Here is a 19,327-nt window from a genome sequence, read left to right as displayed (position 1 = left end):
GGCTCAGGTACCTCTCAGTGACCCCAGCATCTTCCTCGTAATCTTATCAAAGGGTTATTACAGCTGATCTGCAAGCTCAATATCATCATTTCACCTTTGTCACTCCTGCACCGCTTCAAGCCCGGAACCCGGACGACAGGCTCTCACGAGCACTTACAATCATCATGACCAACTACCCCAAACCCAATGAAAACGGCAGCCATTCCCGGAGACACGGGACTGGTTACCTGCCCATAGAAGACTATGGCCTCATTGGCAACATGAGGACCTGTGCCCTGGTCGGAATGGACGGGAGCATCGACTTCATGTGCTGGTATGTTGTGCCGTTCCCTCCGCTCGAAAGGGTGACCCCCAGTAGCTGACTACTCACCCTTTTGCTCCTCTTGTCTCTCACCAGGCCAGAGTTTGATTCACCCTCTGTTTTCTGCCGTCTCCTCGACAAAGACAAAGGGGGTCACTTCGCTATCCAACCTGCCGCTCATCTCAATTGCACCACGAAGCAGCAGTACTTGCCCTCCTCCAACATCCTGCAGACCCGCTACATCCACGAGGACGGTGTTGTAGATGTTGTTGACTTCTTTCCCCGTCCCAAGAGCGCCAAAGTGCTCTCCAAAGGGCCCAAACAGGGCGCCTACCGTGAGATGACTCTCGTCCAAGAGGAACTCAAACGCTGGCTGGTCCGCCGCGTAGAGTGTATCCGTGGACGAATGCACCTTAGTAAGGCTTGACACGCCACTCACGCAGTCCCAGAAGAACATGCAAGTATAGCTAACGTAGCCCCAGATGTCGAGATATTCCCGGCCTTCAACTATGCCATGGAGCCTCATACCACCACCATCCTCCAGAAAGAAGGCCTCCCACACAGCACGCAGAGCAAGACTGCTACGTTCCACAGCAGTAGTGTCAAGCTCCAGCTCGACGTCACCATCGACCGAGGTGATGAGGAGGGCGACCAAACCTGGCCCGTCGTCAAGTTTGAGAAGGCCTCCCGCCCCGGGATGCTCGGCGAAGGCATCGTAGCCCAAATCGACATCCGCGAGGGCCAAGCTGTGTCTTTTGTCTTGCGCAACGACATCGAGAACCACATCACCCCGAACATCACTACGGCGGTTCTCGACACTCAGCAACATGACACCCAAACGTTCTGGTACAACTGGATTTCCCGCAGCAAGTACAAAGGTCGCTGGAGGGAAGTTGTGTCGCGCAGCCTCATGATCCTGAAGCTAATGACGTACGAACCTACGGGTGCCATCATTGCTGCTCCGACCTTTTCCATCCCTGAGGATATTGGAGGCGTCCGGTAAGTTCTGTCTGTTATGTATGGCGCGACCCGAAGCTAACCACTGTCCGGTCAGAAACTGGGACTATCGCTTTTCCTGGGTCCGCGATGCCAGTTTCACCATCTACATTCTGTTACGCTTGGGCTTTTCCGAGGAGGCCGACGCCTACATGGGCTTCATCAGCGAGCGCTTCATGAAATCCCGTCTCGCTGACGGTGGCTTGCCGATCATGTTCACTATCCGCGGCGAAACCGATATCCCGGAGCGCGAGCTACATCACCTCGACGGTTACCGGGGTAGCAAACCCGTGCGCATCGGAAACGGCGCGGCTTCCCACCAGCAATTCGACATCTACGGCGAGCTCATGGATGCCATCTACCTCTACAACAAGTACGGCAAGCCAATCCACTGGGATCTGTGGGTATCAGTGAGGAACATGCTCGACTACGTCCTCACCATCATGCACGAGCCGGACATGTCCATCTGGGAAGTTCGCAACAACAAACAAAACTTCACCTACAGCAAGATCATGCTCTGGGTGGCGTTCGACCGAGGCCTGCGCCTGGCAGACAAGCGAAACTTCCCCTGCCCGAACCGCCAACGCTGGCTCGCCGCGCGGGACTCGCTGTACGAGGAGATCATGGAGCGCTCGTGGAACAACGAGATGCGCTGCTTTGTCCAGAGCTACGAGAGCCGCAACGTGCTGGACGCCTCCGTCCTCATCGCCCCGCTCGTTTTCTTCATCGCCCCCAACGACCCCCGCTTCCTCAGCACCATGGACCGCATCATGCTGCCCCCCGACAAGGGCGGGTTGACCAGCACGGGGCTGGTTTATCGCTACGACACAAACGTGGCAGAAGACGGTAAGTACCCATCTCGCGCATCACTCTCCTCCTCTTTCTCCCGCGGCTTTTGTTTCCCCCCTCCCCCCTTTTTTTCCCTCATGGTCCAAATGGCTGACACTGGACCCCCATCTCCTGCCGCCTCTCCTTCTTCACCTACTGCTCTTACCCGTCGCCATTCTACTACCACTACTGCTTCTGCTGACGCGAAGCGATCCTCCGTTTCCGCTCCCTCAGGCGTAGGCGGTCGCGAGGGCGCCTTCAGCATGTGCACCTTTTGGCTCGTCGAGGCCATGACCCGCGCCGCCGTCTACGAGCCGCGGTACCTGGTGCGCGCCATCAACCTCTTCGAGAACATGCTCGGCTTCTCCAACCACCTCATGATGTTCTCCGAAGAGATCTCGCGCGGCGGCGAGCAGCTGGGGAACACACCCCAAGCGTTTAGTCATTTGGCCTTGATCAGTGCGGCGTTTAATTTGGATAGGGTTAGTGAGGGAAAGGAGATTGGGAGGTAATGTGAGTTTTATGGTGGGGATTGGAATAGAAATGGTGATGTATTGAAGAGGAGGTGGTGACTTCGATGGGTTTGGGTCAGGAGTTCAAATAATGGCGGTATGAAAATATACTACGCTTGTGCTCGTTTATGTTACTATGTTGATTTCTCTCACCAGTGCCCTCTCTCCTTCTCTTCCCGATCCTCCTCCTCTCATAATCTCGAGGGCGCTGATCACCCTCTCCTCGCTCTAGAGTCTAACTAAAATTACCAACGGCCTGGGTAGCAATCCTTCATACCGAAAGTGGTCCAGCGAACAACTCCCGCGCCGTGAACGCCCCCGATATTGAATATCATTGCAATAGCCAACTATGATGCTCCTCCTCCTGTCTCCTTGGTCTTGATCCCCCCGTTCACCTTCTCTTGGATGTAGGCTTTCCGCCGGGTTTGGCGGACCACGGGGTCGGGATTCGCACGGTTCCGAAGGTTGTGGTTGTGGTTGTTCTGCTGATGGTTGTGATGTCGCAAAGTCTTCTTCTGCTGGGTTTTGGGCTGATGCTGCTGCGGGTAGTCCTGTTGCTGCTTCTTCTTTGTCTTTCTTGTCGATTTAGGTTCTTGTGGTGGTGGCAGCGGTTGCACAGGTGGTGGTGAGGGTGGCGGTGGAGAAGGTTCGGCGATGGGAGAAGCAAATTTCGTGGCAGCAGCGGTGGTAGCGGTGGAGGTGGTGGGTGTGTTTGCAGTCAAGGACTGAGGCTCATCCATCTCGGCGATGTCGTCCATCTCCTCATCGTCGCCGTCGCCAATGTCTGCCTCGTCGATATCCATCTCCGTACCCACTTCCATGTCCGTCTCCATGTCCATGTCTGTGTCCACTTCCTCGGAAACAGCAACAGAATCTGGATCGGAAGCAATGTCGTCATAGTCTTGACCGTCGGAGTGACGAACCTCATCCTCTTGCTCAAGTTGCTCAGGAGAAGAAGTCGTATGGTGGATCTCCAACTCTCCATTTGCATTCCGATTCACAAACCGTACAGCTTTCTTCATTCTGATACGCCGCGGAGTATTCTGACCTGGGTCTTTCTAAGACAGATCCATCTCCCCAGCGAGGCTGAGGCGGTCCCCGACGGAGCTCAACCCGGAGCTAGCGGGCCGGGAGTCGTTGGGGTCCACCTCGGCTGCGTCGCCGTCGTTGTCGTTGGTCCCTGGTTGTGATTGCTGTTGTCGTAGGAGTTGCCCTGGTGAAGGGGGTGGCGGTGTCGGCATTTGCGCCGCTAACCGCTGCTGTTCCTCCCAGGCGGCGATGCTCGGAAACTCGCCGCCTTCAACTATCACATCGCCATGATCTATACTGCGACCAAGTAACGTGCCAAGGTACTTGGAGTCGTCGTCGTTTTTGCTGTGTTTCTTTTTGAGAGCTGTGATGGTGGGTTAGCGAATGAACATGAGACAAAAAGTCAGACGAGATGAAACCCACCATCCAGATAATCGGTAGCCTCATCGTTGCCATCAAGCGCGATCCTCTTAATCTCGCGGTTGACTGGGCCCATCGCCCAGGCGATGAATGCATCGACGCCGCGCATGTCCTCCTCGCCCAGATACGCCTGCTCTGAGGGTAGTTTCTCGGGTAGCAGTGCTCCCACCCGTTGTAGGGCCATGCGCACATCGACGATGGTTGGCGTTGGCACGGGCGGATTGAGGATGGCGGTGTGTGACGAACGTTGGGAAGACTGGGGAGGCGGAGTTGGCAGTGAGCGAGCGCCGTCGCCGTTGGTGGCCGTCGTGGTGTCACCATTGGCGGCGGGCAGGCTGGACGGCAGACCGACTGAGCCACCGAGCTCGAAGTCAAAGGCAAGGGCTTCGTCATCGAGAATGATGCCGTTACTGTTGTGAGTGGCGTAGAGAGCTGTCAACTGACAGAGGTGCAGGAAGTAACGGGCAGCGAGATCGGTGATGGAATCCAGCACTGATGTCCTGGCGCCATGAAATCCGGCAGCACGGAGGATCTGGAGCACCGCAGGCCTGAGAAAGGCATGGAATAAGGGCGGAGGTGGCGTCATGTTGCTAGTGTGTCGCGAATGTCGTGACGATGTGGAGGTGAGAGTGAGACGGAGCTGGCGGGTATAAGTTTCGTGTGATGGCGGATGAATGAGAGCAAGGCTGGTTCCGTTCTTCTTGTACCCGTAGTCCTGGCGAGCCGAGTGGAAAGTGTCGGTTCTTTGGAGGGAGCGTCACAGAAAGGGAAGGGAACCGGAAGCACAGGTGTTCGACTGTACGAGTAGTCGCCTGAACACAAGAGATGGGAACTGGGCCCTCTTCTTGGACTCAATGTTCCCTGACACTCTCGCGTCACCAGTCAGCCTGATGTGTGCAACTCGCGGGTGAGCAGCTGCAACCTCATCCCATGACGAAGGAACAGGTGTAAGGTGCGGTATGCCCCAGCACTGCGTCCAGTGCTCACCTCTGGTAGGGACTTGGTGGTCTTGACCCGGGCCTCAGGTTGCTAGCCCAGTGTTCGTGGTGTTGTTGCGGTTCAGTTGAGTTGCGCGCTGCGAGAAGTGGGTCGGTCTTTCACTCCGGGGCCTGGACAAGAAGCAGCCCGGCTCAGACAGAGAAATCGGCAATGATGGACTTGACGAAAGAGAGAGAAAGAAGGATGGAGAGGTATGCAAAAACAAAAAATAGGTAAAACAAGAAGAAGAAAATTAGATAAAACTCAATAATAACACAGATTACAATACTACAATAGACCAAAGTTGGGGAATAGACAATTCTCGTATGGTTTGGGCGCCCCTATTGTTCCCGAGTTGAATAGGCCTGCGCTCACCACAATTTCAGAGCCCTGAAATCTGGATACTTAAGTACAGTCTCTCGCCCAGATTTCGGCGCGGTGAGCTGTTGAGCTCGATGCTCGGAACCCTAACCCTTGGAGCAAAACCCCAGCCACGACCCCTGCCCGTTCCCCACAGCGCGCCTCTGGCCGGCGATCCAGGCCCACTGCCAAGAGCTTTCTGCCGTGTCCGTCATCCAAGCCGCAGGCGCATCGCGTCGCATTTCTGGGCTTCGCATCAAGAGCTTCAACCTCAACTCTGGCGCCACCAGCTTGGTCATGCGGCTGGGATATTCTCTGTGAATCGCCCTGTTTGCGGAACCAATCCAGCTTTGATTTCGGTCGCCTATCTGTTCTCAACTCCGTAGGACCTTCGTCGTCCCATTTCACGTCGAGTTTCGGCCAGTCCTGCCAGCTGGCGACCTCCATTTCCCAGCAGAACTTCCACCTTTTGCGACTCCCAAATCAGACACTTTCCCACTTTGACAACACATCAACGTCATCTTCACCCAGACGGCTCTTTCCCTTTCCAAATACCAAAGGACCCTCGAGACGTTCGCTTTTATTCGGACCAACGACCAAGATGGATCCACCGCCGTCCCAACCACCACCGCTCAAGCGGCTCCCGAGTCTCAAGATCATGAGCAGCAGCACCGGCTCATCCACCATCCTCCCCGCCTCCTTCCAGACAGCATCTCCTGCCACACCGTCCCAGGGTATTCCCAAGATTAAGCTTGTCTCCAAGTCGCAGCCTCAGACACCTGCCGACGGAGTCCCGCCTCGACCTTCCGTCACCGACGGCCCGGTAGTCGACTCGCCCCCGCAGACCAAGTCCGGGAGGATCTCCAAGCCAACGGCAAAGAAACGAGCCAGGGACGAGCCCGAAGAAGACGGCACCGCCACTGCCTCGGCCGCAGACGGTGCTCAGCACCAGGCAAAGAAGACAAAGATCACACTGAAGCCGGCCACGCCGGGCCTTGTACGGCAACCCACTCTCAAAGTGAAGCCCGTCGGACGCATCCCCCACAAACCCCCTGGCGAGGGCTACGATTCGGAAGCCGAGGACCGGGAAGTCGACCCGGTCATCGAGGAGCAGTTCCTCTTCCGCATGCTGCCCGGCGAGCACTGCGAATACATCCGCCAGATGATCAACGCCCGGTTGATCGGCGTGCCCGTCTCCCAAGGCGGCGCCGACATCCAGTTAAAATGGCTCGACGAAGAAGGGCGCCGCGCTGCCCTGACCGTCAAGGGGCAGATGTACGCCGCTATCCTGCTCGACCTGCCGACCATCACCGAGGGCATGAAGACCTGGGACAAGAAATCCATGGTCAAATCCGCCGACATCTGCCAAATGCTCCTCGTCTTCGCGCCCGTGCAGAACGAGGAAGAAGCCAAAACCGCCCCGCCCCCCAAGGCCGTCGAGCACGGACACCGCTGGCCGCACGGCATCACCCCGCCCATGCACGACGCCCGCAACCGCCGCTTCCGCAAGCGCCTGAGCAAGCTCGAGATCAAGAACAAGGAGGCTGAGGTGGAGCGCTTGCTGGCGGCCGACCGCGAGGCTGTGAGCACCAGAATCGAGTGGATCGATAACCGCCAGCGGCAAAACACGGTGGACGAAGAAGACGAGGAAGAAGAGGAAGACGAAGACGCCGAGGGCGAGGCGGACGATTACTTTGGCAACGCCACAGCTTCTGCTGCTGCTGCCAACAGCCAAGCGGCGGAGGAAGACGAGGAAGAGCTCGAACTCGACGACGCCGCCCTCGAGGCCGAGTTCCTCGAGACCGCGGAAACCCCCATGGTCGACACGCCCGGCGCCTTTGGCGGCATCGACGGCATCACCCCGGGCACCGCCACCGCCAACACTCCCGCGCCGCAAGCCGACGGGGACGATGCCGCCGGTGCCGAGGCGGAGGGCGAGGAGGAGCAACAGCAATCCGAAGAGGACGGGGATGACGAGGATGAAGACGAGGACGATGAAGAGGACGACGGCGAGGAGGGCGACGAGGATGAAACGGTGGCGGCGATACGGAACCAGATCGCCGCGCTCAAGAAGCAGCTCAAATCGTACGAGGAACAGCTGGCGGCGAGCCAGCAGCCCATTATGCGGAAGCGCTTGGAGGGGAATATCCGGAATGTCAAGTCGGAGATTTTGCTCAAGATGTCGGCCATTGGGGAGACGGAGGAGGACTGATGGATCTTTTTCGCCTGCGTTCGTTTCGTTTCGTTTTTCCCCCTCCTTGAGCAGAGGGGAAAGAGGCTTGAAGTGTGCTTGACGAGTCAAGGATGGGACATCATTACACTCATGGCGTTTATGGAAACAAGGAGCAGCGTTCATCTAAACTGGGGCATGGGATTGCATGTGGTTAGGTAATAATAGGTTGAAAATGAATCATGGACAGGGCTGAATATTCTTTCAGTCCGGAGGCATTTCCGCCGTTGATATGATCCCGGGGTACATACAATACAAGGTGTTGTACACACGTCTACATGCCGTGGTCTATGTGAGGTAGGCTCTCGTCCATCCATGACCTCTTTCCTCAGCCAAACAGCATAATTCACCAGCGAGAACCACCATAGGTATCAGCATGTCCTGCAGATAAACCCATCCACTCTCTCCCGCCGACACCCCAACGCCCTCCATATTCCCTCCCCCCACCGACATCACCAACCCATTTACATTGCCTTGAGGTAGTTGCTCTCCTTGATCTTGGCCCTCCGCTCCTTGCGCATGGCCTTGCGCAGCTCCTCGCGCGCGTCGTGCGCCGTCAGCGCTTGCTGCACGTCGCCCGGCTTCTCGGGCGCGGGCAGGTTGACCGACTGTTTCTGCAGGGGAACCTTGGGGACGAGCGCCTCGAGATCGCCCGTGGCGAGCATACGTGCCTCGAGGGCGCGCTGGCGCTTGGCTGCGAGGCGGCGCTGTTTTTTGGATTTGGCTGTTGAGGGAAGGGGATGTTAGTAACAAGCTGTTGCAAAAATTGACCAAAGTGCCCTAGGGCTGGCCGTCCATGAGAGGGGTCAACGGAGGGGGGAGAGGGGGAGGGAAGAAACGCACAAAACTCGTCGCCCACTTCAGCGCCGTCCGCAGACTCGTCCGTCTTCTTCTGCACCTCCAGGCACCGCCACAACCACTCCGGGTACTCCTCGTCGGGAAGCGCAACAGGGTCGGATTTGCCCTTGAAGTAATTGAGTCCGGTGAGCACAGTGCCGGCGGGGCAAGAGGAGAGGGGCCGTTGTTGTTGCGCCTGCTGTTGCTGGTCCTTGCTGGCCTCGGAGCCTGTGAGAGGGGTCAGGTTGGGTGGTGTGCCGGCGGAGCTGGTTGTGGCGGTTGCTTCGGCGGCGGCAGGGGCGGCATTGGCTGGCGAGGAGGTGGTGGTGAAGCAGCGGGTTGTTAGTGTTGGTGTTGTCGGGACAGCGGTGGTGGTTGATATTTGGAGGAGTGCGGGGGTTCGCGACAGCGGATGGGCGGCGATCGGCCGGGCTGCAGCCCCAGCGACTCGCCGGAGACAGGTTCGGCAGATCATGGTGTTGGCGCAGGAAATGTGTGATACGTGAGGTAAGTGAGATGTTGTTGCGCTGCAAGGGCCGAAGTTGAGGTTGAGGTGCGGGTCGGTTCAAGGTTGGTCCCGTCGGTCCAAAAATTTCTACGGCGGCCGGGATTGACCAAATGTGCAACTTCCCCGTTGATATCGGCCCACGGACGCCCGCATCGAGGTGAGGGGACGACGTCCAACAACATATCATAACTACCACAACAAATAATCACATTTTACGATAAAATTCTACACTTCAAATGTTGCGTCAGAGTTTTGTTTAGTTCCCATGTTTCAATTGTTTGTATTGTATGTACAATTCCCCACCCCTCATGATCCGTGACATAAACCAAGCCCAACCTCATTCCAGGACGCAATCCCTCTCCATGGCCCTGCGTCCAGCCCGGCACTGCTCCATGCTCCATATCCCCTCCCAGCAAGGCAATCATTTTTGCTGCGGCTGCTCGTTCTGCTTCGTAATGTAGTTTTGCTGCTGGAACAAATAGCCCCTGACCCTCGCCGTCTTAAGCAGCTCGAGGTACCGCTCTACCCACGAGTTAGCACATGCCATGTTCTGCGCCATGCGCCCAGTTTCAGGCAAGATTGTATAACCACTAACCCCTCAGCCGACCGCACTTCTCCAGGTGGTTGACGCCCTCCCGGAAGTAGCACTTGCCCAGCTCCTCCCGCACAAGCCGCGCCATCATGACTTGCACCCATTGCTCGCGGATGATGGCGTCCTGCGCCGCCTTGAGGGCAGCCGTGTCATTGTAGTCGACACCGTCAAAGGTGGGGGGAACCTTGGGCTTCTTGGCCAGGAAGGCCTCGGACTCGGGGGTCGGCATTGTGTGGCGGTTGGTGGTTTGTGGTGTTGTTGAAGAGGTCTCGAAGATGCTCTGTGCAGACGGCACAAGCAAGTCACAGTAGGGCCCCTGCCGGAGACGAGTTTGCTGGACGGTTAGAGGTGCGCTAGGTCGAGATTGGTCCAGCAGTCGGTGTTGCGCACCCGAGACGGACCGGTGGATGGCGGGCAGGATGCGATGTCGATGCGGGAGCTTGAGCGAGTTCACGGCATCAGAAAGCGGGTCCCAGCTCCGAGGTTTGTGCCTGAATTTGCAGGCCACGCAGCTCCCGCCAGACAGCTTGATGCCAAGCACTGGCCCCCCTTTCCACCACAGGCTTGGCATTTTTCACCGTCCGCGAGCCCCGCTGAAATTTTCAGATAAGACGCAAATTTCCTTATCGCGTTGCACCAGCCTCTTCGAGCTTTTCGCGGCGCGCCTTCCTCTTCCTCTTGCTCTTCCTTTTCTTCACTTCCAATTTTTTACCTTCTTCCTCCCACCTTCCATCATCCTCTTTCATCCTCGCGCATCTACAAGATCGCGCATAATTCCTTTCTTCCGACCAATTTCACTCAAACATCATTCCCTCCACAATGGGCAAGGACAAATCTACCAAGGCCGTCAAGGCCAAGAGCGCCCCGGTCAAGGACATCGCTCCCGTCAAGGCCGCCGCCAAAGCTAAGGCCGACAAGACTGCTATTGTGAGCAAGAAGTCCAAGAAGGTCGAGACCGAGTCGGAGAGCGAGTCTGAGTCCGAGTCCGAGTCTGAGGCCAGCACCTCCAACTCTGAGTCGGAGGCCAGCGACTCTGGCTCCGAGTCTGATTCCGAGTCTTCTGAGTCGGAGGAGGAGAAGACCAAGGCCAAGCCCGCCAAGGCTGTCAAGGTCGTCAACGGCAAGAACAAGAAGAAGGATGATTCCGAGTCGGAGTCTGAGTCCGATTCGGAGGACTCGGGTTCTTCTGAGTCGGACTCGGAGTCGGAGTCCGACAGCGAGTCCGCCGCCGATTCTGACGTCGAGATGACCGACGCCCCCAAGCCTGCTGCCAACGGCAAGGCCAAGAAGGCCAACGGTGCCAAAGCCGGCTCCGACTCTGAGTCTTCAGACTCGTCCGAGTCCGAGTCCGACTCTGACTCGGAGTCTGACTCGGAGGAGGAGGAGAAGGCTAAGCCTGCTAAGGTCGCCAAGGCTGTCGTCAACGGCAAGGCCAAGGCTAAGAAGGAGGAGTCCGAGTCAGAGGAGTCTGACGTACGTGTTCCTTGCGAACCACCCAAGTTTGTATCACATGCTAACTAACCCTCCTTAGTCTGAGGACGAGTCCAGCGAGTCTGGCTCTGACGAGTCCGATTCCGACGAGGAGTCTGGCTCCGATGACTCTTCTGAGTCTGAGTCTGACTCCGAGTCTGAGGAGGAGTCTGAGTCCGCCGATGAGAAGCCCGCTGTCACCGAGAAGCAGTCCAAGAAGAGGAAGGCCGATGAGGAGCCTGAGGCCGCCGCTGCCTCGACCAAGAAGAACAAGTCGGAGGGCGAGACCTCTGAGAAGAGCGCCACCCTCTGGGTCGGCAACCTCGGCTGGGGCGTCGACGACAATGCTCTGTACGAGGAGTTCCAGAACTGCGCGGGTGTCCAGGGCGCTCGCGTCGTCACCGACAAGGACTCGGGCCGCTCCCGCGGCTTCGGTTACGTCGACTTCGACACTCCTGAGAACGCCGAGAAGGCCTACAATGAGAAGAACGGCGCCCAACTCCAGGGCCGCGACATGCGTCTCGACTTCGCCGGCAAGCCCAACACTGACGCGGCTCCGGCCGCCCGCGCTGCTGAGCGTGCTCGCAAGCACGGTGACGTTATTAGCCCCGAGAGCGACACCCTCTTCGTCGGCAACCTCTCCTTCGATGTCGATGAGGACTCTGTCTCCAAGTTCTTCAATGAGGTCGCTCCCGTCCAGAGCCTGCGCATCCCAACCGACATGTGAGTTCCAATCCCTGCCTGCCTGTCCATCCACGTGACATGTTTCGCTGACTGTCTGTGCCTCTAGGGACTCTGGTCGGCCCAAGGGCTTTGCTTACGTGACCTTCAACTCGGTTGAGGATGCTAAGTCTGCTTTCAATGCTCTCAATGGCAGCGACCTTGCGGGCAGGCCCGTCCGTCTTGACTTCGCCAAGCCCCGTGACAGCAACGGCGGCGGTCGCGGTGGTCGTGGCGGTTTTGGCGGGCGTGGCGGTGGTCGCGGTGGTGCTCGTGGCCGCGGCGGTGGTGGACGTGGTGGTGGCCGTGGCGGCTTCGGTGGTGGTAACCGCGGCGGCAGTGGGTTCCAGGGCAAGAAAATCACTTTCTAAACGAGGGGGGCGACACGGCGTGACATATGAGATACCAATTTGCCGCACACGAGGGATCTGATCGAGGGCTCTTTTACAGTTTCCCATCCGAGGGCTTGAGGGCTTTGGGGGTTGTCGGCTTTTGAACTCAAACTCCTTCATCCTCATCATCCTCCTCCTTCGGGAGGTGGGATGTGGGTGTATGAGAGTCGTGGGCTTTGAGAGGCAAGCTCTTCTCTCTTCTTGCTTGGGAAGAGAGAAGAAGCATCGATACACCTGAGGGCTTTTGATGCATTACTCGTGGGCTGTTTTGGCTCTTTGACAGCCTTGATCCTTAATACGCATCAGCTCAGAGAGCGATGCGAGTGGGCGCGCACGGGGGGATTTCATACACGCATACATACGCCTCTCTACGTGGTGCGGGAGGCAGGAGAGATATACTTGATAATGATGGGTTTCCCTTTGAATCTACTGGTGGGCTCGTGGGCTTTAACCCATCGACGGTGGACGGAGTTTGCTTTCCTTGCCTTCCGTTCCGCGATGGCCTTTTTTATCACCCAGAGGGTTTGTGAGGCGTTTTCTGAGGGCTCTCTCTCTCGAGTTTATATCTGTGGGACGGTACATCAAAAGTTTTCTTTGCGATGAGCTTGAGAATAATTTCGTTTTTGGTCGGTGCCTTCGATTCTGGGGGCTTTCATGCTCCCTGTGTGATCTCGTTTTTTGATCTTTTTTGGCGGCATCCAAGATCAGCCGACGTGGACGGCTTGGTTGGGGTGGTGACAACACCACAACGACATCAACAACTACAGGGACGCGTCTCGGGAGAGATTCTCTTACACAAGGCTGACTTACTACCATGAGATCATCGCTAGCGATGTCTGAGTAGGTTTGCCTGGTAAGTCAAACCCGAATACTTAATTCCCCTCCGAGTAGTTCTTCCTTACCCCTCGTCTCTCTCCAATAAGGCATCCCTCTCCCCATGGCAGATACTATCAACATGGAGATAAGAGTCCATGGGTGAGCAGGGTGGTTTGGTTCAGGGAAATCGCCGGTAGACCTACTTGCCCTATTTTAGTAGCGTAGAGAGCATATCCGTAGAATGAACGGGACGTTTAGTAGCCAAGAGTATCTACCTCAAGTGTCTGCCATCAAAGTGCAGCTTGTGCTTGACCAGGTGAAAGTGCCGGTGATTGCGTGGACGGACGCATCATCCATCGAGAAGATGACGGAGGTGGTACAATCAAATCAGCCGAGCCCTTTCATGACACCGGTTCAGGTCGTGTAACCCATCCGTCTGATGCTATCTATTGCGAGCTGCCTACTCGTAAAGTGTTATTCTACCTAGGCAGAGAGCCTGGATACCTTATCCCAAATCACTACACGAGGAGCAGCTGAAGGGTGCCCGCTAGGCATGAGTGGAATCCCAAGCCAATCCAAAAACAATACCCCTCAAAATGTCCAAAACAGGTACGCTGAGCAGAGTGTATGTAGGTACCGCCATGCCATGATATGCCCGTCTTACCAACTCGGATACGAAGCGCAAGCGTGATTGAATGTACCAGCAACGACGACGACAATGACGACGAGGACGAGGACGATGACGACGACGACGACGATGATGATGATATCAATAGGATCCCTCCCGTCCACATGTCCAAAATAGTTGGATAGGTATTGTGCTCCATAAGTGATCCGGATGCGATGGCCCATTAAACAAACTACCTAAACGTAGATCGATAAATAGAAAACAAAAAGATCCGCAACGATTAAAAGACCAAACAGACCAAGAACCAAGAAGAAACGATAGGTATTGAAAACCCCTTATAAAAGATAGAGAAACCCAAAAAGCGCATCCATCCGCAAGAGTGTGCCCAAATAGCCCCGGCAACCCAACAACAATAACCTAGGTAAGGTAGGACCGTAGCCCATCAACTTGACTAAGTAGGTAGCTAGACAAATCCCGATGATAACTCAGGTAGGTAGGTATCCAAACTGACTGACATGTTTTTTTGCGTTCGATATTTGTTTGAAACCCTCATGATAGAGCCCATGCCATGCGTTTCCATTGAGTGTGCCGTTGTTACAATGTGTCGTGGTCCTTGTCCCTTGTCGCCTGTACTGTAAGAACCCGTAGGAGGAGATCGAGGAGTTGGTAAATATTGTCTGCCGCATCTCCTTGCTCAAGCGTAGGTATCGTTTCGTCGTGTCTCCGTCCCGCCATTCGTAAAGACGTGAAAAAACTTTCGGTCATCTTCCCCGTCCCCAATCTGCTCTGCTCCAGAGTGTCGTGTCGTAAGTCCGTTCCCCTCTTCCCCAGCGGGTCGGTCGAAGTCAAATCGTAGCCCCATGAAGGGGCAACTCATCCGTCCATTCAAGTCGGTCGCAAACATCCTGGAACTCCCAGAAAATAGCAAAACGCCCATCATAGAACCTCAGAAACGCCAGCAAAACTGACAGACACCCCAAGCAACCTGTGCGTGAGCCATACCCAAACCCACTGCTCCGCCAGAGAGAGAGCGCCCTACGAAGCTAGACACCCATCCACAGCAAGCAACTAAGCAGCAACGCTCCTCACCCCGCCCCATCTGAACCTCCTCAAGCCTCCGGCGGTAGGACCAAACTTGACCACCTCCCCTGCGCATCCAGCTCCCGATGTCACGTTCCCGACGGACTCGCCCGCCAAGTCGGACCCGCCAAACATGGCCGACGCACCCTCCTGCCTCCCAACCTCGCGGCCAATGACGTAGCCAGCGCCGAAGCCGACAACCGAGACCAGCACGACCAGGCCGGCCGAGACAACCCACGGGAGGATGGTTGGGCTGACCACGCTGGCGAGGAAGGGGGTCGTGGCGTCGGTGGTGGAGGTGCGTTTCTTCCTTGATGCTGAAGATGCTGCCGCCGCTGCTGCTGCTCGGGAAGATGGGGTGGCGGAACGTTTGGTTTTGTCCTCCTTAGGATGGGTGCGAGGGGAGGATGAGGAAGAGGATGTTTGCGTCGTCGTTGTTGTCTTGGCAGTCACGGGCGAGATGGATGGAGATGGTTGCTTTTGTTGCTGCTGCTGGGTGGGCGCGTTATCGTTCATGAGCTCCGACTCTGGAACGAGGCGCAGCTCCATGGGCTGGTTGCTCGGCACGAGCCCGGGACCTGTGGCACCGCCCGCGCCGGGAGCGGTGGCGACGCGACGTTCGTCATGCTTTGGCAGGCCGCGAGCAGCAGCAGCGCAGGAGAGGAGAGTAGTCAGGGAAGCGCGCAGGGCGGCATCGTGGTCTGCTTGGTAGGCGGGAGAAAAGTAGTCCGGGGACCCACGGTGGAACCCGCGATTCTGAGTCCTCGTGGAGTGATATGAAGGACGGGAGTGGGAGGAGTGGTGTTGATAGGGGAGCGGCGCGAAGCCGGTTGAGTTGCGTTGAGTAAGGTAGGAAGGAGGATGAGAGAAAGCATTGGGCTGGGGTCTGAAGACTGGAGTATTGGATGGGCGGCCGAGCGCGGTCGCTTCATCATCATCATCGTCATCGTCGCGATCTGAGTCAGCGACAAGAGACGGGCGCAAGGCGGTCTGGTGGCGGAGGAGGGGAACGGCGGATGGATGTATCGCCTCTGTCGAGCTGGTCATGACGCGATCCTCTTCGCTCTCTGTCTCATCGTATTCTTCTTGGCTACTTGTCGCGCCGGCCTGCGACGCGGAATGGCCAATGATGAAGGTAGCAGGAGTAGAATGAGGCTGTGGCTGGACGCGCCTTCGCCGCGGGTAGGCACTGTTGGGCCCGTGAAAACCGGCGGTCACCATATCGTCGATGGACGACAGGGACGACGACGAGGGCTGCGAGGAAACCTCGACCCAGGATTCTGTCATATCGGACGTCAGACCCGGGTCATGGGTGACGCGATGGCATTCAGACTGACCGTCATTCCGGCGTTGGGGCGAGCTTGCGCCCGACTGCTCGGCGGACGCGGTGTCCATGGCGACTGTGCTTCTGCGACCCGCCTGGCCCAGGCGCTGGGTATTCGAGGACGGCATCGAAGAGCAGTTATCAAGAATCTAGGAGGCTTGCTAGGAGAGGCTATGTATGGCAGGCAGTAGGGTAGGGGACGACGAGAGTAAGGAGAGTCAAGGATGCGTCGCAGGTGGTTTACGGGGAAGATAGGGGCCCTATCTGGCGGACAACACCTGCGAAGGAACAAGGTGGTGCGATGTCGGGTCCTCTTGGCGTCTCTGTCACACAAGGGATGGCGTCGAATCCCCCGCGCACCTGGGCACACCTGGGCACCCCGCTGTCTCAACAAGTGGAGCAGAGCGACGACCAGGACAACAACCAAGTCGAGGATGGACTGACTGGACTATCCAGGTCTGTCGCAAAATAGGGAGAAATCGCACCGCACACGTCTCCTATTCAGATGGAGGATGGGTGGGCGGCCTGATGTCAGCGAGGCTTTGTTGAGGTGTCCTTTGTTTGCTCTCAGGTTGCAGCCGTCCCAGTGGCTTTCCCACCTACATACAACAGCGGAAGGACGTCCAGCGAAGTGTCAGAATGTCAGAGTGAGAGTGATGCAACCCTGCGCCTCTGCTATGGGCTGGAAGGGGTTTAGCCGGTGTTGGGGATTGGGGCCAGTGGAGCGCAACGAACCGCAGCGGGATGGGGGGAAGGCCGACCGGGTCTTTCGGCAGCTGACCCAGCTGACGAAACCGGGTCTGGTCACCCGCCTAGTTCCGCCCTGTCATTGGCCCATCCCGACCTCCACTTTCCCTGTTTGTGTGTCCATGGGAAGGCCATCCATCCACCAGGGAGAATAGTAATGGGAACACCTGCGGCAGGTAGTGTACCTAACGGCAACCACCACAACGACGCAGTACCTGACTTACAGAGAGCAGCATGTGTCCTCTGTCACATGGAGACCACCCTGTCGATCTTTAACCAGGAGAGAAACGAAAAAAAAAGAAACTGCATGACTATAGGCTGTCTAGAGTACAGTGTATCACGCTGGCCGCAGAAACCACCTCCTACACACCATGTGATAGGCAAAGTTGGTCAGCTCGACCCCCCAAGAACCTCTATCCTGCCACTCCTCCAAGCCTCAAATCACTCTTGCAACCCAAAGCCTTTCCATCATACACAGCATCCGTCACTCCGCATCATGCCCCCCTTAGCCCATTCAAAGGGCATTTAAATCCAACGGCACACTGCTCCCCCTGCCCGCCCTATACCTCCTCGGTCCGCCAACAAAAGGTCTCGGCTTAGGGAAGTGCTCTTCCCCGTGAAACTTCCAGCGCGAATCTTGCACGATATACCGCTCTCCAGTTCCAGCCGACGCCGTAGACGGCCCCGGTGAGTGGCGCGATCCGCGACCCGGACTAGGGGTCTTGGAGCCACCGTTCGGGGCGAGTGTGAAATTGCTCGGGTCGAGCATCGAGAGCATGGACGTGCGCCCGGACGCCGTTGATGCCGAGTGGGAAAGTGGTGGCGGGGACGTTGGGGCTGAGGATGATGGGGGCGGAGGAGGAGGCGGAGGAGGGGACGGGGCTGAAGTTGGTGGAGGAGGAGGAGCCGGAGCTGGAGGGGGCGGTGCGCTGGAGGGAGGAGGAGGTGGTGGTGGTGGTGGAGGTGCGGATACGGGAGGCGGGGCAACGCTGGATGCAGCACGGATGGCCGCCTGTGCCGCAATGCTTTGGGATATGCTGGTACTTGCAGAGCGTCCTGGGGCCGGCGGCGGTCGTGGAGGCGCGGCCGGAGGGGGAGGCGGTGGAGCTGGAGGCGCGGACGAGGAAGGAGCTGGAGGGGGAACGGGAGGAGGAGGCGGAGCCGGTGAGCTGGGCAGCGGAGGCGGCGCGGTTGGCGCGGGTGGGGCCACGGCCGATGATGGCTTCCTAGAGCCGGGAGGAGGCGGCGGCGGCTTCTTGCCCACCGGCGGCGGTGGGGCTTTCTTCGGGATGCTCGGGGCTCCGGGGACCGGTCTGCCGGGAACAGGCGGGGCTGGTGCCGAAGGCGGCTTCGGCGCAGATCGTGGGATCGCCTCGGAGTCGGAAAGGTAGGAAGCATCTTTGCTTGCTGCGATGTGTTAGGGTTGCAAAGTTCGTCTGGAGAGCTGTGCATCCTGGCTGTCTTACCCCCTGTATCAATGCCTCCTCCAGTCTTCCGGAGCTTTGGCATCCCCCCAGCAAATAAGCCTGCTAGTTGCGGGGGCCCATCGGACTGACCACCCTGGTCACTATTACTCCGTGTGCGGCCAGGAACCGGAGGGGCAAGACCCCCCGAAGACTTGGCTTGTCCCGGGACAGGCGGGGCCGAGAGCCCCGAGGGCTTCGAGCCACCGTCTGAAACCTTGCCTGCAAGCATGGGCGCAGACCGATCATTGGTAACTGTTTTCCTGAGGGCCTTCCCCTTGTGGATTTCAGAAAGTAACGCCCCCTGAGTATGTGTTAGCCAATAGCCCACTCCTAGGATCTGACAATATGACGAACTCTTCCTGGCGCCTTCGCGAGAGCTGGTGGAGGCCCGGGCGGCGGCGGCGGCGGACCGCCGAACCCGGGGGGAGGAGGCGGTGGTGGAGGCGGAGGAGGAGGCATGTCGAGTTGTATGGGTTGTCTTCAGTTCAGTGTTGCGAGATATCTAGGTGGTCTCGATGAGGATGCGATGTGTGATTGGCGACGACCGAACCGGAGGGAGCCGACGGACGATTAAGGGAGCGCTGCGGCGAGAGCGAGGGATAACGACGAGAGAAGTGGTTCGGCAGGCTGTACGTGTCTGTGGCTCGTGTTTATAAACTTCTGTAACGCGTACGGTTGCGGGGTGGTTGGAGGAGATCGTGTCGGAAAGCGGGTGGTGCACAGCGAGAGGAACGAAGTTGCGAGATTGATGAGGTGAAGCCAGGAGAAGTGGCTCTTTTGGGTTGCGCGATGCTGCGTCACCGGCGGCTTAGCAGGTCCACCATTCCTTGGCATTTTGTCCCCTGGGCCTACTCTATAAATGCATAATACTTCATAAACGCATAGCCAGACCAGCCTGGGCGAGGTGGGGTATGCCTCAATTGAGGCTCTTGCCAAGCGCATATGCAATCAATCTTGCAGCTCTTGCCTCGCGAGAACCGCAAACCTCTCCTCCATCCCACCTCCAACCTTACCACCACTATCGCCCTCCCCCTCCTCGTCGTCGCCGCCGCCGTCGACGTCAAACCCAGCCGTGACCACGTCGCCCGAGTTG

General features: G+C 57.5%; 13 protein-coding genes across 13 annotated transcripts; 6 read left to right on the top strand and 7 right to left on the bottom strand.

Annotated features, from left to right (window-relative positions):
- Window positions 1-164: 164 nt before the first annotated feature.
- Window positions 165-2,637, top strand: VTJ04DRAFT_3201 (uncharacterized protein; the record flags this gene model as incomplete). Its single annotated transcript, XM_069361076.1, has 5 exons — window positions 165-313; window positions 398-717; window positions 784-1,300; window positions 1,356-2,143; window positions 2,360-2,637. 5 exons carry the CDS (start codon window positions 165-167, stop codon window positions 2,635-2,637), a joined length of 2,052 nt encoding a protein of 683 aa, XP_069221722.1.
- A 347-nt stretch (window positions 2,638-2,984) lies between these two features.
- VTJ04DRAFT_3200 (uncharacterized protein) lies at window positions 2,985-3,659 on the bottom strand (the record flags this gene model as incomplete). Its single annotated transcript, XM_069361075.1, has 1 exon — window positions 2,985-3,659. The coding sequence occupies one exon, from the start codon at window positions 3,657-3,659 to the stop codon at window positions 2,985-2,987; it is 675 nt and encodes a 224-aa protein (XP_069221721.1).
- A 36-nt stretch (window positions 3,660-3,695) lies between these two features.
- Window positions 3,696-4,672, bottom strand: VTJ04DRAFT_3199 (uncharacterized protein; the record flags this gene model as incomplete). The annotated part of the gene is made up of 2 exons (XM_069361072.1): window positions 3,696-4,030; window positions 4,090-4,672. 2 exons carry the CDS (start codon window positions 4,670-4,672, stop codon window positions 3,696-3,698), a joined length of 918 nt encoding a protein of 305 aa, XP_069221720.1.
- A 1,353-nt stretch (window positions 4,673-6,025) lies between these two features.
- On the top strand, window positions 6,026-7,636 carry VTJ04DRAFT_3198 (uncharacterized protein; the record flags this gene model as incomplete). The annotated part of the gene is made up of 1 exon (XM_069361071.1): window positions 6,026-7,636. One exon carries the CDS (start codon window positions 6,026-6,028, stop codon window positions 7,634-7,636), a length of 1,611 nt encoding a protein of 536 aa, XP_069221719.1.
- Window positions 7,637-8,118: 482 nt separating this feature from the next.
- Window positions 8,119-8,966, bottom strand: VTJ04DRAFT_3197 (mitochondrial 54S ribosomal protein mL54; the record flags this gene model as incomplete). The annotated part of the gene is made up of 2 exons (XM_069361070.1): window positions 8,119-8,378; window positions 8,498-8,966. 2 exons carry the CDS (start codon window positions 8,964-8,966, stop codon window positions 8,119-8,121), a joined length of 729 nt encoding a protein of 242 aa, XP_069221718.1.
- A 454-nt stretch (window positions 8,967-9,420) lies between these two features.
- On the bottom strand, window positions 9,421-10,162 carry VTJ04DRAFT_3196 (uncharacterized protein; the record flags this gene model as incomplete). The annotated part of the gene is made up of 2 exons (XM_069361069.1): window positions 9,421-9,521; window positions 9,595-10,162. 2 exons carry the CDS (start codon window positions 10,160-10,162, stop codon window positions 9,421-9,423), a joined length of 669 nt encoding a protein of 222 aa, XP_069221717.1.
- Window positions 10,163-10,410: 248 nt separating this feature from the next.
- Window positions 10,411-12,152, top strand: VTJ04DRAFT_3195 (uncharacterized protein; the record flags this gene model as incomplete). The annotated part of the gene is made up of 3 exons (XM_069361068.1): window positions 10,411-11,064; window positions 11,123-11,784; window positions 11,852-12,152. The coding sequence occupies 3 exons, from the start codon at window positions 10,411-10,413 to the stop codon at window positions 12,150-12,152; spliced, it is 1,617 nt and encodes a 538-aa protein (XP_069221716.1).
- Window positions 12,153-12,178: 26 nt separating this feature from the next.
- On the top strand, window positions 12,179-12,776 carry VTJ04DRAFT_3194 (uncharacterized protein; the record flags this gene model as incomplete). The annotated part of the gene is made up of 2 exons (XM_069361067.1): window positions 12,179-12,265; window positions 12,357-12,776. 2 exons carry the CDS (start codon window positions 12,179-12,181, stop codon window positions 12,774-12,776), a joined length of 507 nt encoding a protein of 168 aa, XP_069221715.1.
- An 809-nt stretch (window positions 12,777-13,585) lies between these two features.
- On the top strand, window positions 13,586-14,033 carry VTJ04DRAFT_3193 (uncharacterized protein; the record flags this gene model as incomplete). Its single annotated transcript, XM_069361066.1, has 3 exons — window positions 13,586-13,614; window positions 13,694-13,793; window positions 13,962-14,033. 3 exons carry the CDS (start codon window positions 13,586-13,588, stop codon window positions 14,031-14,033), a joined length of 201 nt encoding a protein of 66 aa, XP_069221714.1.
- Window positions 14,034-14,102: 69 nt separating this feature from the next.
- On the bottom strand, window positions 14,103-14,557 carry VTJ04DRAFT_3192 (uncharacterized protein; the record flags this gene model as incomplete). Its single annotated transcript, XM_069361065.1, has 2 exons — window positions 14,103-14,310; window positions 14,373-14,557. 2 exons carry the CDS (start codon window positions 14,555-14,557, stop codon window positions 14,103-14,105), a joined length of 393 nt encoding a protein of 130 aa, XP_069221713.1.
- Window positions 14,558-14,685: 128 nt separating this feature from the next.
- VTJ04DRAFT_3191 (uncharacterized protein) lies at window positions 14,686-16,149 on the bottom strand (the record flags this gene model as incomplete). Its single annotated transcript, XM_069361064.1, has 2 exons — window positions 14,686-15,977; window positions 16,035-16,149. 2 exons carry the CDS (start codon window positions 16,147-16,149, stop codon window positions 14,686-14,688), a joined length of 1,407 nt encoding a protein of 468 aa, XP_069221712.1.
- Window positions 16,150-16,358: 209 nt separating this feature from the next.
- Window positions 16,359-17,277, top strand: VTJ04DRAFT_3190 (uncharacterized protein; the record flags this gene model as incomplete). Its single annotated transcript, XM_069361063.1, has 2 exons — window positions 16,359-16,477; window positions 17,163-17,277. The coding sequence occupies 2 exons, from the start codon at window positions 16,359-16,361 to the stop codon at window positions 17,275-17,277; spliced, it is 234 nt and encodes a 77-aa protein (XP_069221711.1).
- Window positions 17,278-17,282: 5 nt separating this feature from the next.
- VTJ04DRAFT_3189 (uncharacterized protein) lies at window positions 17,283-18,693 on the bottom strand (the record flags this gene model as incomplete). Its single annotated transcript, XM_069361061.1, has 3 exons — window positions 17,283-18,175; window positions 18,235-18,535; window positions 18,589-18,693. 3 exons carry the CDS (start codon window positions 18,691-18,693, stop codon window positions 17,283-17,285), a joined length of 1,299 nt encoding a protein of 432 aa, XP_069221710.1.
- Between the last annotated feature and the right edge of the window lie 634 nt (window positions 18,694-19,327).

The sequence above is a fragment of the Mycothermus thermophilus genome, assembly GCF_041956435.1.
Source record: "Mycothermus thermophilus strain CBS 625.91 unplaced genomic scaffold VTJ04scaffold_2, whole genome shotgun sequence".
NCBI classification, from domain to species: domain Eukaryota; kingdom Fungi; phylum Ascomycota; class Sordariomycetes; order Sordariales; family Chaetomiaceae; genus Mycothermus; species Mycothermus thermophilus.
The sequence above is the reverse complement of the archived record's forward strand: the minus strand, read 5'-3'. Positions and strand labels throughout refer to the sequence as shown.